Source organism: Actinia tenebrosa, unplaced genomic scaffold (assembly GCF_029948245.1).
Source record: "Actinia tenebrosa isolate PJP-AT-01 unplaced genomic scaffold, QUT_ActTen_1.0 PGA_scaffold4__44_contigs__length_22323623, whole genome shotgun sequence".
NCBI lineage: Eukaryota > Metazoa > Cnidaria > Anthozoa > Actiniaria > Actiniidae > Actinia > Actinia tenebrosa.
This window is the reverse complement of record NW_028292581.1, coordinates 19,589,790-19,608,786: the sequence shown is the minus strand read 5'-3', so window position 1 is coordinate 19,608,786 and position 18,997 is coordinate 19,589,790. Positions and strand designations below refer to the sequence as shown.

Below are 18,997 nucleotides of genomic sequence, written 5' to 3'. Positions count from 1 at the left end.
CCACCGTCCCCAGGAGAAAAAAAGTTTGGAATGTTCCCAGTCTATCTCTTACTGCGCTTTTCGGCTGAGCTTGGGACAGCTGGAGTTACGTTTTATAAATAGTCTCAATGTAGAAACGAAGTAATGAGAAAATCTCGGTCATAAGCCTGGGTTTATTCAAAGCTAGGCGACTACACTCTCCACGCTAAGGGTCTCTAAGCGTGAAGAGTAGAGTTCCGAAGCCGAGCGAGAGACTGGAAGAGTCTAATTCCAAGCTCAACCGAAATAAACACCAGATTCGGGAGAGGTGGGCTTAGGTCTGGAATGATAATTGCGTAGTCGACTACTGGGCTTATAAACGGGACGACTTATAAAAAACATTTTAGTAAGTATGCCAGTAAAGTCTTTATTTTGAGAGGAAACTATTGTAAAACCTCACAATAAACGTACGGTACTATAACTTGTTTTTTTTTTTTCATCACCAACAGTGAATAAAATAACGCCAATTACACATTACTACTCGAGTTATAGGATTCATTAGTTACAGTGCGACGCGCCTAACCGTGGCCACCATACTTATTTTTTTACGAGTTATAATATGGTTTTGATGCTTTTAGGGATAAGAAATAACTGTCCTCAGAATTATGGGGATACTTGGGGATTTTTAAGAGAGTGGCTTACTCGGTTTAGGTGGATATGCAAAATACGTTTGCCATAGCGATGAACGGTTCAGTGGCTCAAGTCCTTCACATCGAAGTTGAAGCAGTCGGAAAATGTCAGGTAATTCCCCCCCCTCCAAACATGGTCTAAACTGAAACAATTTTCAACGTAAAAAATAATTAGGATTCACCGATGACAATGCTTAAAAATCAAGTCTCGTGGTCTGGTTTTTTGAGAAATTCTTCAACGTTATTTTTCACCGATAAAACTTCGATATGAGATCAGGCAAATTTGTTGATTCTTTCAATCAAAAAAACCTTTATTAATTCATTACTTTTTTCTTGGTGAGCATTGAGCGAAACCAGTTTCAGTCGAAAGTCATGTATAGCTCGTCAGAAATCTGTAATCTAGCTTATTTATGGGAGAAAATAGATTCGACTTGAACTGATTGTATATTTTTTTCCCCCTTTATTTACGGGTTTTTTTTACTGGCTTATAAAGAGAAAAGCAGGTAGTGAAACCGGCGTTTATAAACTCAGTGAAAGCATAAGAAACTGGACTGAATACAGTATAACCAAAACTGTAAAATGTCGCGCTTGCTTAACTAAGGAATTAAGATTTCTGTGTCCCTCATAGGAAACCCCGGCTTGAAGCACAGCCGACTCAGTTGGCTTGTCAACTGTAGGATCGACAGTGGAATAAAACTGACCAGCCAGCACTATTATTTATTTATTTTTTCGCCATATTTAATTATAGATTTACAGTATAGATATTCATTATACGAAATTTACAAATGGCAAGGAGGCCTCCTGAAACCATCAGGCTTATGAACTGCTTCTGTAATTAATTAAAGACCTATAAAACATACTTCTTACATATTGGCGACTAAGCGAAATCACAAAAACGTACTATATGGATATTGTCAACATAATAATAGAGCTAAATTAAAGATTTTTACAAGCACAGACTTGATAAATAACAAAAGAGTAGGAAGATATTATATAACAATAGCTGTATTAACTAGCAAAAACAGAGGAAAAGTGTTTTCCAACCACTGATGGTTAGTGTCTGAGGTTAGCCAGTGTCGTGTTCTCCGATTCCTAAAAATTAACCGGTGACGTGTTCAAATCTAAGTCGAACATGGAACGAGGATAACAGGTTTGTTAACTGCTGCCGGGCAATCATGATACGAGAAAAATGGGATAACTCGTCTGATAAACACCTGAAGAACAACTTTAAACTCAGTTCCAGCATATAGATTCCCATCCATTCCGGCAAAGATTCCGGCACGTCTAGTCGCCGGCCCTAAAAATTTTCTGGCATCCACCGAATTGATAAAAACTGCTTGCTGATGAAACAATGCACCAACTCAACATTCATGTATGCTCTTTAACTCGTCTCTGCCAAAGGGAAGATCTCAGAAACCAGTAGAGTGGAAGTTGCTCTTTTAAGTTCATGTGACTGGGTAGTCCACTGTCGACCATTCAGTTCAAAGTACCCTGGTTCTCGATCGTTTTCTACTCTTCGGGTCAGTATACCAAATTCAAACTGACTTGAGTTTGTTCGGCAACCAAGTCATTGCCCTAACAAACATAACCTCAGGTTTAGGTAAATTTTATGGCTCAGTACCGCAACCGATGTTCAACGTTTATATTCTAAGTTTTGCGGCGAGATTTAATAAGTTTTTTTAAAAACTCCTTGTAGCTGGTAAGGCTGGCGATTGTTCTCTACTCAGCCTCCTTACAGAACAGTAGACTTTACATACTGTATTCTTCGGCCTTAACTGATGTCTGTCCTTCTAACGGCCCTGTTTTGTATTATGGCTTTGTCAAACCATGATTTTGTATACTTTAGTGTCCATGACGTCGCGTGACATGTGCCACTGTCACGGATCTAGCTGTATGCTGTATACGGAGCGGTCTGAGATAACATCGAGCAGTTTTTGTTATACACCGTGGTCACGCAAATATATTAGTACAACTACCATTACACCTCAATGATAATGATTTTCCATGATAGAGTACATACCATATATATTCGTAAAAAACTTTGTAAGTAAATGCACAAATTTGCACAAATTAGTAAGTTCAGTAGACCTCAGTAGACCTACAAAACTTTGCACTAATTTGTACAATTTTGTTAGTTCACTTTTTCACTGATACATGGTATGCACTCTAAGATTTCTATTAAGTCTAAGTTCAGTAGACCTCAGTAGACCGTAGACCTACAAAACTTTGCACTAATTTGTACAATTTTGTTAGTTCACTTTTTCACTGATACATGGTATGCACTCTAAGATTTCTATTAAGTCTAAGTTCAGTAGACCTCAGTAGACCGTAGACCTACAAAACTTTGCACTAATTTATACAATTTTGTTAGTTAACTTTTTCACTGATATATGGTATGCACTCTAAGATTTCTATTAAGTCTAAGTTCAGTAGACCTCAGTAGACCGTAGACCTACAAAACTTTGCACTAATTTGTACAATTTTGTTAGTTCACTTTTTCACTGATATATGGTATGCACTCTAAGATTTCTATTAAGTCTAAGTTCTGTAGACCTCAGTAGACCGTAGACCTACAAAACTTTGCACTAATTTGTACAATTTTTTTAGTTAACTTTTTCACGGATATATGGTATGCACTCTGAGATTTCTATTAAGTCTAAGTTCTGTAGACCTCAGTAGACCGTAGACCTACAAACCTTTTACACTAATTTGTACCATTTTAAGAGTTACTTTTAACAGGTGTTGGAAGTCATAAAATCGTTGAATGCAAGTCGAAGTGATCCAAACCGGCAAGACCCCTTCTCCTTTATACAGTCCTAATGGTTCCTCCAGTCTACTTTGATCAGTCGTGGCATTTCCTTAAGAATAGTATTAGGTCACAATATGATATGAATCGGTGTTCAAACGACGGCGACTCTTGTTCCCAATAGCCAGTTTTAATTGGAAACATAGTATTTGGATTCGACTCTATTAATTATGATGGAAAACATTACAATCAAACTGATTATATCGGTATGAAAGAATCTATTGATAAAGATTTACTTGTGTAAGATTCCAAGCAAGTTCTTGAAGTATAGGAGTATACGTTGACTGCATTGGTCAAGCAATGAAGGAAAAAGGTTGTCTCAATTAACACTGAATCAGTAACACTTTGTGTGGTGGTTTAAAGCCATTTTGCTAAATACCACCGTATAACATAGGAAAGCCTTATAACATTTTCAATGTGACAGATTTATCATTAGATTTCATTAATGAAAACGTCTATCTATTTATCTATTTAATACTGTAACTACTGATTTCAGTTTTTCTTGATCCGATAGAAAAGCCATTTAACCTCATGATCAGTATTTAGTGTGAGGTTTATACTCGGACGCGTGTTGAGAACTCACTGATCTCTTCATATTCCCCGCTCACCATCAAAATGCTTACACCATAGGGTCAATCAGCGAATTCTACTCTATGCTCAAAATTTCAAGAGTCTAGAAGGTTTACCCGAACAAGTTCTTTGATTGATTTGACAGACTCTTCCCTTTGATTTTAGTTTAGCAATTGAGGCATGAGTGGAATAAAGCCGAGAAAACTACGAACGGAACTGATTCTGCAATGCAAACGGCCTTATCCGGTGTAGCTGAATATGGTTTTATCTGTATACGTAATTCCTTTTTGAGGGTTGAAGCGGTCTGATTACTATACGTTTTGCCTACGAGACGCATACAGATATTGGCTAAACGTCTAAGACTACCACGGGTTTACCTTTAGTTGTGATAAGTCGTACTCCGGGTCTACGTATCATACGTTCGATGTGATCGAGGAAGCTGGGAGGGATGCACTTTATTTCATTTTTAGACGTCAAATTTTCAGTCTTGCCGTATACACAGAAGCCAGCAAAACTTTGGTCTTGCAATCATCTACGAAACTATCGAGGCATTACAATACACTATACACTATCAGCGAAGAAAATATTCTCTTGCTATCAGTGATACGGCTAAGAAAAAAGCTCAACTGAAGCCGAAAGGTTATAGAAGCAATCGTACCCTTTGATTGGCCTGAATCTTTTCTCGACATATATAGTATATTTGGTCAACAATTGAATACGCCACTTAGATTCAGGCCCATAAGTAAAACACAACACAACAAACCCTAAAGAATTTAGTATTCAAGGCCGAACTACTGAGCCAAACTTCACTGAATTTGATCCGTGAGTTATGGAGTTCACATTCTCCAACTTAGAACAGCCCAGAGGTTGTTTCAGGATACGTTGATAAAATTGAAGAAAAATGCCATAATAGTGATTAATTCTAAGGTATACATAGTGATCATTTTTTTCAGTAGAATTGACTCTTGAATTGACCTTCTGTTGCTGTGTGCCGCGAGTTTTTGACTGTTTTCTCGTTCGTTCGGCAAAAGCCTTGAATAAAATGAACTATATACAAACAAAAAAATACCCGTAATTATTGACTGCAGGATATAGCGAATCAAGCCGGTTAGCCAGACCATAATTAAATGAGAAAGACAAAGCCGTCTTTCTAACGTACCACCTGACTGACTGACTAAATGTGTCCTCAGCATGTGTTTTTATCAAGTAAAAAGGAGAGAGACTGGTAGCATTTGTGTCACGTGGCTGTTTGTTAATCGATAACTATGTAGATATTGGTTTACTGTGAGTCCATGTCGACTTTGAACAACAATTACACTTCTGCTCTAGAAAACAGGTAAATAGCCTATCAAATGACTGCATCTTGCTACTGAATTCCACACTACGTTAGACAAATAAGTAATCTTCACGTCTGACTTCAAATGGTTGATATCAGAGCGACTGTTGTGATCGTCTTTTATGTTTGTATTTGCTCATGTGTGATGACTTCAAGTCCGCCTGACTGACTGACGACTTTAGAGGTTTATTCAGGCTGTGATTTTACTACAGAGCTTTGATATATTCATTCTAATCCTTGACTTTTTAGTTTATTTTACCTAACAAAAGAGTTCAGTTTGAAGGTTCGTAAGACAAAGTATGGGTAGAAAATAGACCAATTTCTCCAAGTCCGATGGCAAACTACTAAAGACGGCGGAGAATAATAGTTTGGGGAGACTTGGCTGAATCAGTAATGGCACGGCTGAATAGCTCGACCTGCTGCTTCAAGATCATTTTAAACATTTTCTTTAGTTTACTACAGGACCTTTCAATCCTTTAAAGCGTTGGTGTTAATTCTACAGTCCTCTTTACCATGAGTGTCGTTTTCCTGAGACAACTTCACTATGACTCAGCAACGTCAGTAGAGAATCGAAACTGGTTGCTATTCAATACCTGACTGATTTATTGTGTTGAGAATATCTTCAAGATTAAGAGCACTCTCTTTTAGTCTTTTAGCATCAGGGAAAACAATTTTAGATTCTTTTCGTCATCATTTTTCTCCTTTTTCCAATGTTTCATGTTTATTAACAAGTTTTGAATCGTAGCTATAGTCTCATTTTTCCGATGCATTGGTGATAAGCGAAGAATCAGTGTTCTTTTCCACGAATTTCCTAGCCGAACGGCACGGCTTCACGTATAAAAATATAAATCCTAGTATTCCTATATGCTTTTCTGTAAGTATACATGCAATGATTTGTTTGTCCTTTTTTTTTCCTTCTGTTGTTCTGTAGTTTCGATCATCAAAAATACTCAAACGGTTAAGACTTGATTTGTACTGAATCAGCCGTCGCTACTCAGTACTCCGCTTGAGAAATCGGGCCAACTTCATTAGTACATCGCTGTCATCGATTTTTTGTGCCAAATTTAAGATTCGCCAGTGCTTAAGGATTCTAGAAGACCGTATTACTTTAGTCGATCGGTTTTGAGGTCGAAGGTACTCTTACTGAGTCGTTGCAATTGCAGCCTTTCTGATAGTCAACGCCGAAGAACGCAAGGCCTTTGTACACTCTGTGACACTGTTCTCTCGGTAATAACCTTATAGTCTTGAAAGCCAATTTTCATTCCTAATTCCGAGAAAAAAATAGATAAATAAATACTAAGTTTTCACCTCTCTTTCTTTTAAGTTTCGACTTCATTTCGGCATCAAAAAAGCATTAAGTACAACACGGCTGTTTTGAACGATGTTTTTTGGTAGAAAATCCGGCGAGTTCTGAATTAGGAACGCTACATTGACGGCTCATTAGTTCACGAAAACTTAAAACGTTTCTTGCAGCAAGGTAGTATATGATAGATAAAAAAAAGTCCATACCTCGGTCATTTTTTAAGACTATCATTTAGTTATGTCACAATCCCTCCAAATAGTTCGGCAACTGGAGTTTTCAGTACTGAAATCCGGCGCTAAATCAGTCGAATTTAGTAGTCAAGTCAAGTCCAAACCCTTGGATGGCAGATTTTAGTCAGTTAACTCGACTTCAATTTTGACCTTATTTTTTTCCAACAAGAAAGAAAGCTTCAGTCTAAGAACTGCTCCATTTGGTCTTTATTTTTTCCCTACTTATTTAAGCTTCCAATTTATTTTCAAAGGTATTTAAATTAACTCGAGTTTCTGCCATTTTTAAGCATCGCTTTTGTAACATTGATATTTTCAGCTAAAAATCTACGGCCAATGCAAGAAATAAGAATTTGAACCCTACAATATTTTTACGAGTTGAGGACTAAGAATACAAACGCTGTAGGTCGTTCAGGACGTTCATTTGAACCGAAATATTATTTTGGTTATATTTCCTATTTACTATATTCATCGAAAATATGATTTGCTTCTTGGATAACATGATAGTATAAAATGAATCGCTTTGTCGACGATTCGAATATGCTTTTTTCGCCAAATACTATGGCAGACTGAAGCTTGCTATTAATAGAATCTTATTTCGTCACGCATCATCTTACGTATTGTACATTGTTTTAAATTACAGCTTGAGAACGTAAGTACTACATTCAACCGAAGATGCTTCGCTCGATGAAGCTAAAGTCTCTGAACCCTCACATCACTTGTGTACTGTGTGGAGGATATCTCGTGGATGCTACTACCATCATTGAGTGTTTACACTCCTGTAAGTCTAGATAAATGTACTTTCACTTTAAGGTAGATTCAGTTTTACGAGCTATTTATGCTAATACTCAACGAAATCAATTATTCACAAGACTAGAAACCAGAATGGCAACTGAGAATTATCATGATCAATCTATATGTAGCAAGCTTTTGATTTCTAGATTACGAATTCTCAGTAAAACCAAATAGAAAACAGAAAGATTCACTCGAAACTAAGTACTCAGTAAGTCATAGGGCTTATAGACAATAACGTTTCCTTAAAAGGATTCCTAATTTTTTTATCTTTTTTTTTTTTTTTTTCCCGACACTGATACTTAGTCTGCCGGAGCTGTATCGTTCGTTACCTGGAAACCAGTTTTCATTGTCCCGTATGTGACGTAGAAATTCACAAGACCAGGCCATTGCTTCACATCAAGTACGATTATCCGTTTGTATATCATGACATGTATGGGGGGGACTTATATTTTACGACCTTCACTCCTCGTAAGAGGCTCTTCCTTGAGGTTTGCTCCACACGGCCTACCACTAAATCCACTATTTCAGTATAACACACAACACTCCAATTACAGTGTAAAGATTTAGCACGGGCACTGAAGATGGTCGTCACCAGCGTCTTCAGTGGAAATATTGTCTAAGTTTTCTTGTAGCTGAGCGACAATCGAAAAGACTGGAAATTTTGAGCCATTGGAAACTGACAAATTAAAAAACACAAAAATCAATGGACTGTTCTCCTAGTACTGATTACAGCTGCTAATCAATCTTAGTCAATTTTAGAAACTTCATTCGTTAAATCAAATCGAGTCAAAATATTGTCTATATTTTCACCCAAGGTTGTCATTTTCATTTAACACAGGCCTGACCGAGTACTGCAAGACATCGTGTATAAACTTGTACCAGGACTTTGTCACGGTGAGCTGCTCGATCGATCGTGTTCTCAGTTTTAGCGAATGAAATCGTTTGAAACTGTTTTTGCACAATTTAGGCTGATCAGCTAACTCACAGATCGATCCCTAAAACAGCCTCTAAGGCTAATCTAAGTCAGGGCATGGCTAACTAACAGATAGAACCCTGAAACAACCTCTGGGCTGATCTAAGTCAGGGCATGGCTAACTCACAGATAGAACCCTGAAACAACCTCTGAGCTGATCTAAGTCAGGGCACGGCTAACTCACAGAACTAATTGCAATTTAGCTTGTGTTTTGCCCGTGGAGGGAGAAAGGAAAACCTGAGAACCCGGAGCTAGACGTTTTACACCTGGCAACCTTTGTTCTAGACGCATGCGTAAAGCATAGAAAGACTTGCCGCCGCAAGGGCTAGTCTTTTCACCGCCTTCCTTGTCGTCTCCCAAACCTCCAGAGACCTGGGAAATATTGGTTTGTTGGTAGTTATTGTGTATGCTGTCAATCATTAGAAACCAAGAATGAAGAACGGATTATTCCAGGAGAAACAGAAGGTACCGCTGAAGAGAAATCCGATCAGAATGGCTGTCCTGACGTGATTGATGACCCTGTCTGTATCCAGCTGGAATACTATGGGTATGCTTTACATTTTCTTTCTTGTAGGAAGACAGTGACTAATTGGTTTTCTTCATGTTCCATATTTAGAGTTCCTGTGGATTTGGCGGGAATTTTCGCGCCAAAATGAACGCGCGCGCTCCACTGATAGTACCATCATATAAATGTCATGGCCAATGTCATACATAGAGGATATTACATGGGCGCGCGGAGATACGAATTTTATCTTCGAGTGTTGAAAAGATCTCTCACGAGTGAGCGTAGCGAACGAGTGAGAGATTTTCAACACGAGAAGATAAAATTCGTATCTCCAAGCGGCCATGTAATATTCTGTTTATCATATAATTATCAATGAAGTATGTTTTGGCTTTTTCAGGCAATTCTTTCCGTGTATTTTTGAATAGCCATCACAATGGTGTTATCTTCACACGTGAAAATAACATGTTATTTTCACGTGTGAAGATATGAATTTTTCGAAATAGAGAAAAATAGATATTTCATTGGTAATTATATAATAAATGTGTTTATTTAATTATTTATCTAACTTTATCTCGAGTTAAACGTCCAAATACGAAAAACAATAAAAATACGACGCAGGGAATCCACAACATGCCAGATAAGGCCAATTACTACCAAAAATCCAATCGGTTTTGAAACAGCGGATCGCGATACAACGGTTATCGCAGTAAAAATATTTTATTGATTTATTTTGAATTATTATGAATTTATATATTTTTCCATTAAATCAGGCGCAAAAGATTTCAACACACTGAAAAACAGGTAAGGCTCTCGAGTACATCCCCCTTCAATCATTAGACCAATCCCAGCCATGTTTAATTGCCCACCCAAATAAATATTCCGGGGCCTTATGTAATCCCGTGGGAAATTTATGAACATTTTAGTTGCTTCGCACAATAACCAACAGTTTGGGGGATGTAAAATCCAAAAACAATTGTCACCATTTTAAAAATGATGTCGTCAAGCACCTAATTAACGGTAATGAAAGGCAAAAAAATCTGTTTTTTTGTTGTTTTCTTCTCAGCACCATTAAGGCATGGCTCTTTTGAGGAAGTGATGGAAAATCAGTTATTTATTCATACTTTGACAGTTTACTATGAATCTTTCCCAAATTTGGCTCGTAGTAGTAATTCTTCAAGGCAAGCAATTACCGCATATCTGTTACCATGGAAACCAGGTCACGTGACCACAAGACCGCCATCTTGGATTTTTAAAAAAATCGTTTGTAATCGTATTGAAACTACTTCAAAAGTCCTGAAAATCCATATTCCTTTTGATATTTGCAATACCTATATGGATCTAATTGGATATCTTGGAAATTATATTAAGTTTAATTTTTAGAATATTTTTAATTTTTTGGAAAAAATAGAAAATATTCTAAAAATTAAACTTAAAATAATTTTCAAGATATCCAATTAGATCCATATAGGCATTGTAAATATGAATAGTAATCTGCATTTTCATGACTTTTAAACATGTTTCGGTACGTTTACAAACGGCTTGTTTAAAAATCCAAGATGGCGGCCTTGTGGTCACGTGACTTAGTTTCCATGGTAACCAAGGCTCTAAGGTTCCTTCTTTTCACAAAAGACATTAACTTGCCAAGTTTGGGAAAGATTCGTAGAAAACTGGCTATGATATAGCTAATCAGTTTTTCATCTGAGAGCCATGCCTTAATGATGCCGAGTCTTTTTGTTTTGCTAGGTATGTGGTTTTTTATGCTAATTAAATATGATATCACAACAAACGCCAGAAGAAAATGAATAATTTTATAAATATATTATTTTTCATAAATATATTATTTCATGGAACAGTGAACAATGTAAAGGAACGAGACACTTTGAATTGCGTAAAATAGGAAAACTACGCACAAAATAAGTCTATGAAAGTTTGCTCCCATTTTCCTTATTTTACCCAACAACTTTGTACGGCTTTTATTTTCTGTGCAGATTTTCCCCACGCGTTTTTTACGCTGTTCTTCTACAGTTACCGTTGGTGTTCTGAAGAAATTTCTGTCGATAAAGTTTGGAATCCCACCCACACACCAGGTAGGGTGTTATCTAACGGTTCATTACCAAATACAGCTTGTAAACACGTCATTGTCATCCTGTCTTTAAGGAAAATTGTACTGAATAGGCCAAACAAAATATAGATAATGTCTAATAGAGCTGTGATAATTTTACTTGGCCCATAAAACAAAGTTGTATAATTAGTGAACAACAGTGTAGTGAAGTCATTAAACCCGTGAAATAGATATTACACTAATACGCATTAGTAGACCCTAATTACGTTGTTTTCTTTCGTGTCTATTTGACTAGAGTGAAGTCACTAAACCCGTGCAATAGATATTGGACGAATACACATTAGTAGACCCTAAATCCATTGTTTTCTTTCGTGTCTATTTGACTGTTACACATTATAAGGGCCATGGGTACGACGGAATGTTCATAAATACTAATGTAATGCGCATGCCTGAATGATTTCATTATTGTGACGTCATCCAATAATAAACTTGTTTATATTTTCAGCCCGAGATTGTTCGATCAGATGAAATTCTTGATAATCACATCACTATGACCGAACTCTCTCGAATCTATGGTCTTTATGCCAAGGTCAGAAAACAAAAACATTAATTATTATAGCTGTAAACGATGACTATTGAAACTTGTCAACTCATTGGTTTACAACTATTTCAAAAGGTTGCATGTTGCATGTTGCCGCATTGTGCCTGTTGCCAAAATATTGCCAGCACAAAAAAAAGATGTGTCAAAAAATAAGCAAACAGTTTAGGAAAATTCCAAATTGTTTTGACCCTTGCATTAACATCGCCCATAGTGCATCTTGGCTTGGTATGCCATATGCAACATGCATTATGCGACAAAACCTTCAACAAACTTTTTTGAAATAGCTAGGCTGTTTCCTCGTTTCTTTGATTTCTTGTATCTTTTCTCGAATGCAAACTGAGCCCCTTCCTTCCCTCCGCAGTAACAATTTTGTCATGCATCTTGGTGATTTGACTAACAGCCTCTCTATAGTTATAGAACCGTCAAAACCCCGTTAAAATCCATTTGTACAAAAAAAAAAAACCTTTTGAAGACATAGGGATTCTCAGGTGGATGTGAACTAACTTTGTCTTTGATTGCAGTCGTTTCTAGACATCCAGTATATATTCTTGCCAAATAAGGAAGACGATGAGTTGAAAACTGAAGGACAAGAAGCCAAGAGAGTCAAAATAGATCATCTACAGCAATACAGACACAATGAATTACAACAACTGCAAAGGAAACGAAAAGGACGTCGGCGAAAACATCAAAGAAAAGAAGATCAGCAGTCTGACATGCAGCCGCCAAAACGACGTAAAAGACGAAAGAAAAATGGGGTTCCAAACAAAAAACAAGAACCAGATTCTATCGAAGGGTATTCTTTACCGAACGGAGTAATGACTGAAGACGTACTTCGAGAGAAACGACTGTTTTACGGACCAACGACTCAAGGACTTGTGAAAAATTCAAATGAACCAGAGAATAATGACAAGCATCACCAACCAGTACAACAGCCAGACCACCAAGACGTGAATCGGAGAGAACAAGAACAAGACAAGGAAACAACTACAGGAAACCAAACAACAAGAGAACTGCAATATGAGAAAGAACAACAGCAAAGTACACCTGAAGACAGACTGTCCGTGATGGAGAAACAACATGGTGATCATGGCTGCTACCAGAACAGAACCGATGAAACAAACTTACAACACGTGGATCATGGATGCTACCAGAACAGAACCGAACTCCAAACAAACCTACAACACGTGGATCATGGCTGCTACCAGAACAGAACCGAACAAACAAACCTACAACACGGTGATCATGGCTGCTACCAGAACAGACCCGAGCAAACAAACTTACAACACGGTGATCATGGTTGCTACCAGAACGGAACCGATGAAACAAACTTACAACAAACACAGAAACATCAATCGAAAGAAAACGAGACAAGACAACACGAGTCTGTATGTGACAAGGCAAAGTTTTACCAACTGAACAAACACTTTGTATCAGCCAAGAATTCGACGATAGAAACTGAAAGCAATAAGGACAAAGAAACTGTTGAATTACTGAAGATCTCGCCACCTCCTTTACGAAGTCGTAATCTGGACAATATCGATACTAGTTGTGCTGAGACATTTGCTTGTCCTCCACAGTGGAATGGCATTGAATCCACCGCTATTTAGCCGCGTAATGCTTGCGGTGCTTCTAAATATAGCACGCACGTAATCCAATAGTGCTTACCACTTCAGTACCCGGAACTAAAACTTTGTGTTACCCAACATTGTCATGGGAACACTGTACTGTGATTGACGTCCACCAAATTGTACGATTTCGGGCGCTTTTCAGTATTGGGATGCACGATAAAATAACTCGAACTAAATTGATATTTTCAATTACAAGGTCTCATAATAATGAATATAATGAAAACACAATCAAAATCATTTCAATGAATGCAAACTTCGAGAAGAGTTTGTGTAACTCAATATCTCACTTCTGATTGGTCGAGAGCCATCAGGCCAGTCCCTGATATCATGTGAACTTCACACAAGGGAGCACGTTAAAATTTTGATTGTGTTGGTTTATCTTCGATTTTATCGCACGTATTCTAAGATATGGCAGGCGTTCCTTGTAGTTCTTGTTTACGTGCGCGCGCTACACTTCATGGCAGGCGTTCCTTGCTTTAGTCGGGCTAGCGAATTTACTCCGATAACCGACGAATATCTTGCGTCATTCCCTTCCTTACACGATCGTAGGCCATTCGGATCGGCCAAAACCAAAACACTACGAGGAACGCCTGTCACAAGATGGATTGCGCGCTAGATAGATCAACCAAGAACAATGACTTTCCTTACACAAACAAAATTTTAATGTGCTCCCTTGCTTCACAGGATAAAAGTATTATCAGTAGGTTTGTCTGCAGATAATATATTTCTCATGTCAAGTTCATTCAATTTTATTATCTTTTGTGTTTATTTGACTTTTAAATATCAACATGTAATACAAGGATATTTGGACTTCCTGTGTCTAGGACGCATGCGCTTTGCGCTGAGCTCAAGATAACGAAGGTTCACAGAAAACAACAGCAGAGCCGAGAAACAAGACCTCGTAAGCCCGAGTGAACGTTTTGGACAACGTTTAGTTCAGTTTAAGAGCGACTGTCTGTAAAAATCAAACAAAATTAGAAATATGTGTAAAGTTTTGAAAAATACTTTTTTTTTTGTTTTTGAGAAAAAGGGAAAAATCGGTTTGAGCTCCAGGGACGATTTTCGTTGCCAAAAGATGGCTGAAAATTGCTTACTTTCGCTTGGTCCGTGTATCAAAACTGTTGATCCAAATAGCCTTCTAATACTGCCAAGAGTACAACTCATTATGAGTAGTTTTATAAAAATCGAACAACTCTGAATTATTTATAACACAATAAAAAGCAAAGGGCACTGAGTTACAACGCTTGTCAATGCATCTCGAAAACTGCGAGTTTCCCTATGTGCCATCCTTTTAAATCTTATGAGATTACAGTCAACAACTATTGGGAAACTGCTCTTTTGAAAAATGTATTTTTTATTTTGGGGAAATAATTGTGCGCTTTTTGCGAGAGCTTTTATTTTGACTCATTAAATATGCAGAAATCATTGTTTGGCGATTGCGTGACTAAAGACTTCTCCTTGAAACATCATTACTTTTCAAATCTCAAGAATACAGGAACATATTAACCTTCAACACGAAAAGTGGTTTTTTTCCGTTGCTTCACTCATTTGAGTTATCAAGAAATCACAATTATACAAGGGCCGCGAAGCGGCCTGAAAGTATAATTGAAATTATATTAACAAACGAAGTGAGAAATATATGAGAAAACAATAGGTAGAATCCTGCCATTTGTGCTTCGGACCACATTTTAACGCACTCCACTCCCCTAGAGTTTAAATATTGATGACGTAATCCCAGAATCCCGTGCTGCACTAAGTGCGAGGTCACGTTGTACTTTTCATCTTTTTAACGCCTGTGTGAAGAGACTCCACGATGAGAAATATATGATGGGAATGACTAGTCATGTGTCAATATTTGACAATTACGAGGGCGGGAGGGTATCTCATATATTTCTCACTTCGTTTGTTAATATAATTTCAATTATACTTTCAGGCCGCTTCGCGGCCCTTGTATAATTGTGATTATATTTCACAAACTCCGTTCGAAATATATGAGAAAACAATAGGTAGATTTTAACGCCCTCAACAATATGTCTGAATAAATGCAGACATTAACACAGTGAGTTTGTGAAATTAATACATTTAATCGTAACTTGAACGTATTCAACAATATAAATGACTTTGGGTTAGAAGAACTAAGCTTTATCTGTGTTCAAGACAGCGTTAGCATAGCTGCTGTTATGTACTGGCTTGTAGTAGAAGCGTTGGAAGGTACTGGGTGATGTCCAGTCTGCCATGTTCATAATGTCACCTATTGGGACATTGTTGTTTGCTGCAGCTGTTGTTGAAGCACCTCGTACAGAATGTGCCTTGAATATATCTGTGTTAATACCAGCGGCTTTTATTACTTCACGTAGCCAGCGGGCTAAAGTGGTCGAAGTAACAGGTTTATGGGGCTTGATGAATGAGATGAACACAACATCTGGTTTTAAAGAGGGAATCAGTAGTCTAACCTTTCTAGTGGCTTTCAAGTAACATTGAAAAGTGTTAACTGGGCAGAGCTTGCTGTCTGAATGAAATTTTGCAAAGAAGGCTTTGGCCATGTCCTCAAGAGATCCTCGACTTCTCGGGAAGTCATGGTGAATGAGATGCCTTCTGGAATTACTTGGCAGTATCGCAAGTCGAATTTAGACAGGGAAGAGACTCGTTCTGGGCATGAGAGTGCAAATAACATGGCAAGTTTGAGTGATAATAGCTTTAATGACAATTTTCTGGAACTTTCCATGGATGACAAGTATTTTGTTACTCTTGTGACATCCCATGTGTGATTGTATCTTGGTTTGGGGGGTCGGATATTCACCCCCATACCCTTTAACAGTTGTGTTACCAGTGGGTGCTGCCCAACTGGGTAACCGTCAATCTTATTGTGGCTAGACAATATAGCTGAACGAACAACATTAACGGTTCTGTAAGCAACTCCATTGTTACTCTGACCGAAACTCCAGAATTTGGTTTAATTTTGCTGAAACAGGATTAATCTTTGATTTATGACACCAGCTGCTCCAATGCCGCCATGCGGACCCATACGCCTTATGTGTGGAGGGTCGAGTGGCTGACAATAGTATCTTGGTAAGGTTTTCAGGAAGGCCTTCTGTTTGTAAGTTTTCCCTGATATGTGAAAGACGGCTAGGTGTAGTCTCGGAAACAATGAGTGGACCCTTTCGATTGAGGCTGGGTCTTTCAGTAAGTTCCTCGTATTGGGAAGTATTATTGGATTCTTGATGAGAAGTCGGAGCAGTATCGGCCGCCAAGTCTGGGTTTGCCAGATTGGGGCTACAAGTGTGAGGTCTGCTCTGTCTAGAGATACCTTGCGAAGGACTGAAGGGATCATGTTGAATGGTGGAAATGCATATCCCTTTAGGGGTCCCCAGTCTAATGTCATGGAGTCCGTGTAAAGGGCTTCTGGGTCGAGCCTCCAGCTCACAATTTGTGGCAGCTGGGTTGTCAGTAGTGTGGCAAATAGGTCGACGTTGCAATCTTTGAGGAAAAGGCTGAATGACTTGGAAGCTTATTTTCCATTCGCTGGAATCGTGAAACTCTCTTGATTCCTTGGAGATGTTGTGCGCTTATCAGGATTTTCCTTTGTAGGCACCACTCCCATATTTCCAGCGTCAGGGAGACAAGTATGTTCGACCGGGTTCCTCCCTTGTTGTTTATGTGGGCAACTGATGTAGAGTTGTCCATTCTCAAGCAAACAGCCTTGTGATGTTGGTTCTTCATAAACGCTTTTAAGGCAAGGAATGCTGCATTCAGTTCTAAATAATTGATGTGCAGCTTTTTCTCCTCGCTGGACCACCGACCGTTTGTGGTGGTGCCCTCACAAACTGCCCCCAGGCCCTTCTTGGAGCTGTCTGTTGTTATGACTAGGTCTGAGGTCGGAGGGTTGATTGGACTTCCGTTTACCTTTCTTATATTTGCTATCCACCACCTGAGCTCCTCTTGGGCATGGTGGTTTAGGGTGATTTGTGTCTCGTAGTTGTGTTCGTTGATTCGAAGGTGCTTTATAAGTTGAATCTGTAAACGTCGGAAGTGTAAGGGGGCCTGATGTATTGCCAGACGAATTGATTCCAGAGAGCCGAGTAGGCTTGCTACGTCCTGTGCCAGCATAGTTGGGTTGGTCAGGGCGTTCTGGCATTTGTCCAGAACTTTCTGGACTTTTCCTCTGGTAGGCTCAGAGTTAGTGTCTCTGAATTTACTATAAACCCTAGGAAGGTAATGGATTGGCTTGGTTTCAGCTGGGACTTTTCCCAATTGATAGTGAAACCTAGGTCTTGAAGCAGTTTCAATGCCATTGATGTGTTGGTCTCGGACTCTGTCATCGTGGACCCCAACAAAAGAAAATCGTCAAGCTAACATGCGTACACCTCTTTTCGAAGAAACGAGACGACCGGTTTGGTCAGTTTTGTAAATATTCTTGGTGCTGTATTTAGACCAAAGGGGAGACCTTCGAATGCGTAGCATTTGTTTTCCCACAAAAATCTCAGGTATTTTTGAGATTTGTGAATTTTATTGATAGGTACACGTCCTTCAGATCTATAGACTTCATAAAGTCCCCCTTCCTTAGGATGGTTTTTAAGCACGATATGTTTTCCATTTGAAAGTGGGAGTTCTGTATGAAATGATTGAGATGACTCAGATCTATGACTGGTCTGAAGGATCCTCCTTTTTTGGGCACCAAGAACAAGCGGCTGTAAAAGCCTGGTTCGTTTGGGGAGGGGTCCACATAGATTGCCCCATATTCAGGAGTCTTTGAATCTCTGCGTCTAATAACGGTTTTGTTTGTTTTGTTGAATTTGTCACAACTGGAATTCTTTGAACTGGAACACAACAAAAGGGAAATTGATACCCTGTAACAATGTCTAGGATTTCTTGGTCTGAGGTTATTTCCCTCCATTTGTTTAGGAATCTGTTGATTCCCGATTTGTCCCCTTTGAGGGGCGAAAGGACCGGTAGTTGTTTGAGCGGTTACTTTGGTATTTGGAAAAACCGCGCGACTGGTTGGACTGCTTGGACCTTTGAATGTAATTTGGTTTACGATTTGCTTGTTGGTTTTTAGTGGGGACTGAGAGATTTTTGGCTAGACCCCTACTAAGTTCTGCCTGTTTAGAGGCTAAGGTGGGAAAATCTTCACCGAAAAACATAGTTTTGGCATTAGGCAAAGGTTCATCTGCCAGGTTAATTAATTTTTTTTTTTTTTTTTAATTAATTATTTATTTTATTTTTTTTTTTGTTGTTGTTGTTGCTAATAGTCGCTAGGACCCTTTTCCTGCGAACAGTTGAAAGGAGATAATTTGAAGAGCCTAGTAAGCGTAAGGCTTGTTCTAAAATGTTCTTAACCTGATTAGGTGACACTTCTTTCCCCGTTGATAGGGCATCGTGTAAGCAACAAAGTGGACCTGTGGTGTTTAGCAAAGCTTTTTGAGCCAAACATAGGTCTTTATCACGATTCTGGACAAATCTTTTTATTTGTGGATTGTTTATTGGATTTACAACTGAGGTATCTAGAGTGGGTGCCCTTAGGCAATCAAGTGAGGGAACACTGAA

General features: G+C 38.5%; 1 protein-coding gene across 1 annotated transcript; it reads left to right on the top strand.

The window, feature by feature from the left end:
* The first annotated feature begins 5,300 nt into the window (after positions 1–5,300).
* On the top strand, positions 5,301–14,687 carry LOC116308072 (uncharacterized). Its single transcript, XM_031718432.2, has 9 exons — positions 5,301–5,359; positions 7,533–7,670; positions 7,988–8,084; positions 8,523–8,578; positions 9,081–9,204; positions 9,933–9,963; positions 11,151–11,249; positions 11,730–11,813; positions 12,347–14,687. Exons 2-9 carry the CDS (start codon positions 7,565–7,567, stop codon positions 13,430–13,432), a joined length of 1,683 nt encoding a protein of 560 aa, XP_031574292.1. The 5' UTR covers positions 5,301–5,359; positions 7,533–7,564; the 3' UTR covers positions 13,433–14,687.
* Positions 14,688–18,997: the final 4,310 nt, after the last annotated feature.

What these genes read in the sequence shown, in the direction of transcription:
- LOC116308072 (XM_031718432.2), top strand. Translation starts at nt 7,565, where the DNA reads ATGCTTCGCTCGATGAAGCTAAAGTCTCTGAACCCTCACATCACTTGT. An exon ending in CATTGAGTGTTTACACTCCT is followed by an intron (nt 7,671 to 7,987) that starts GTAAGTCTAGAT and finishes ACTGATACTTAG; the next exon opens with TCTGCCGGAGCTGTATCGTT. An exon ending in GAATCCCACCCACACACCAG is followed by an intron (nt 11,250 to 11,729) that starts GTAGGGTGTTAT and finishes TTATATTTTCAG; the next exon opens with CCCGAGATTGTTCGATCAGA.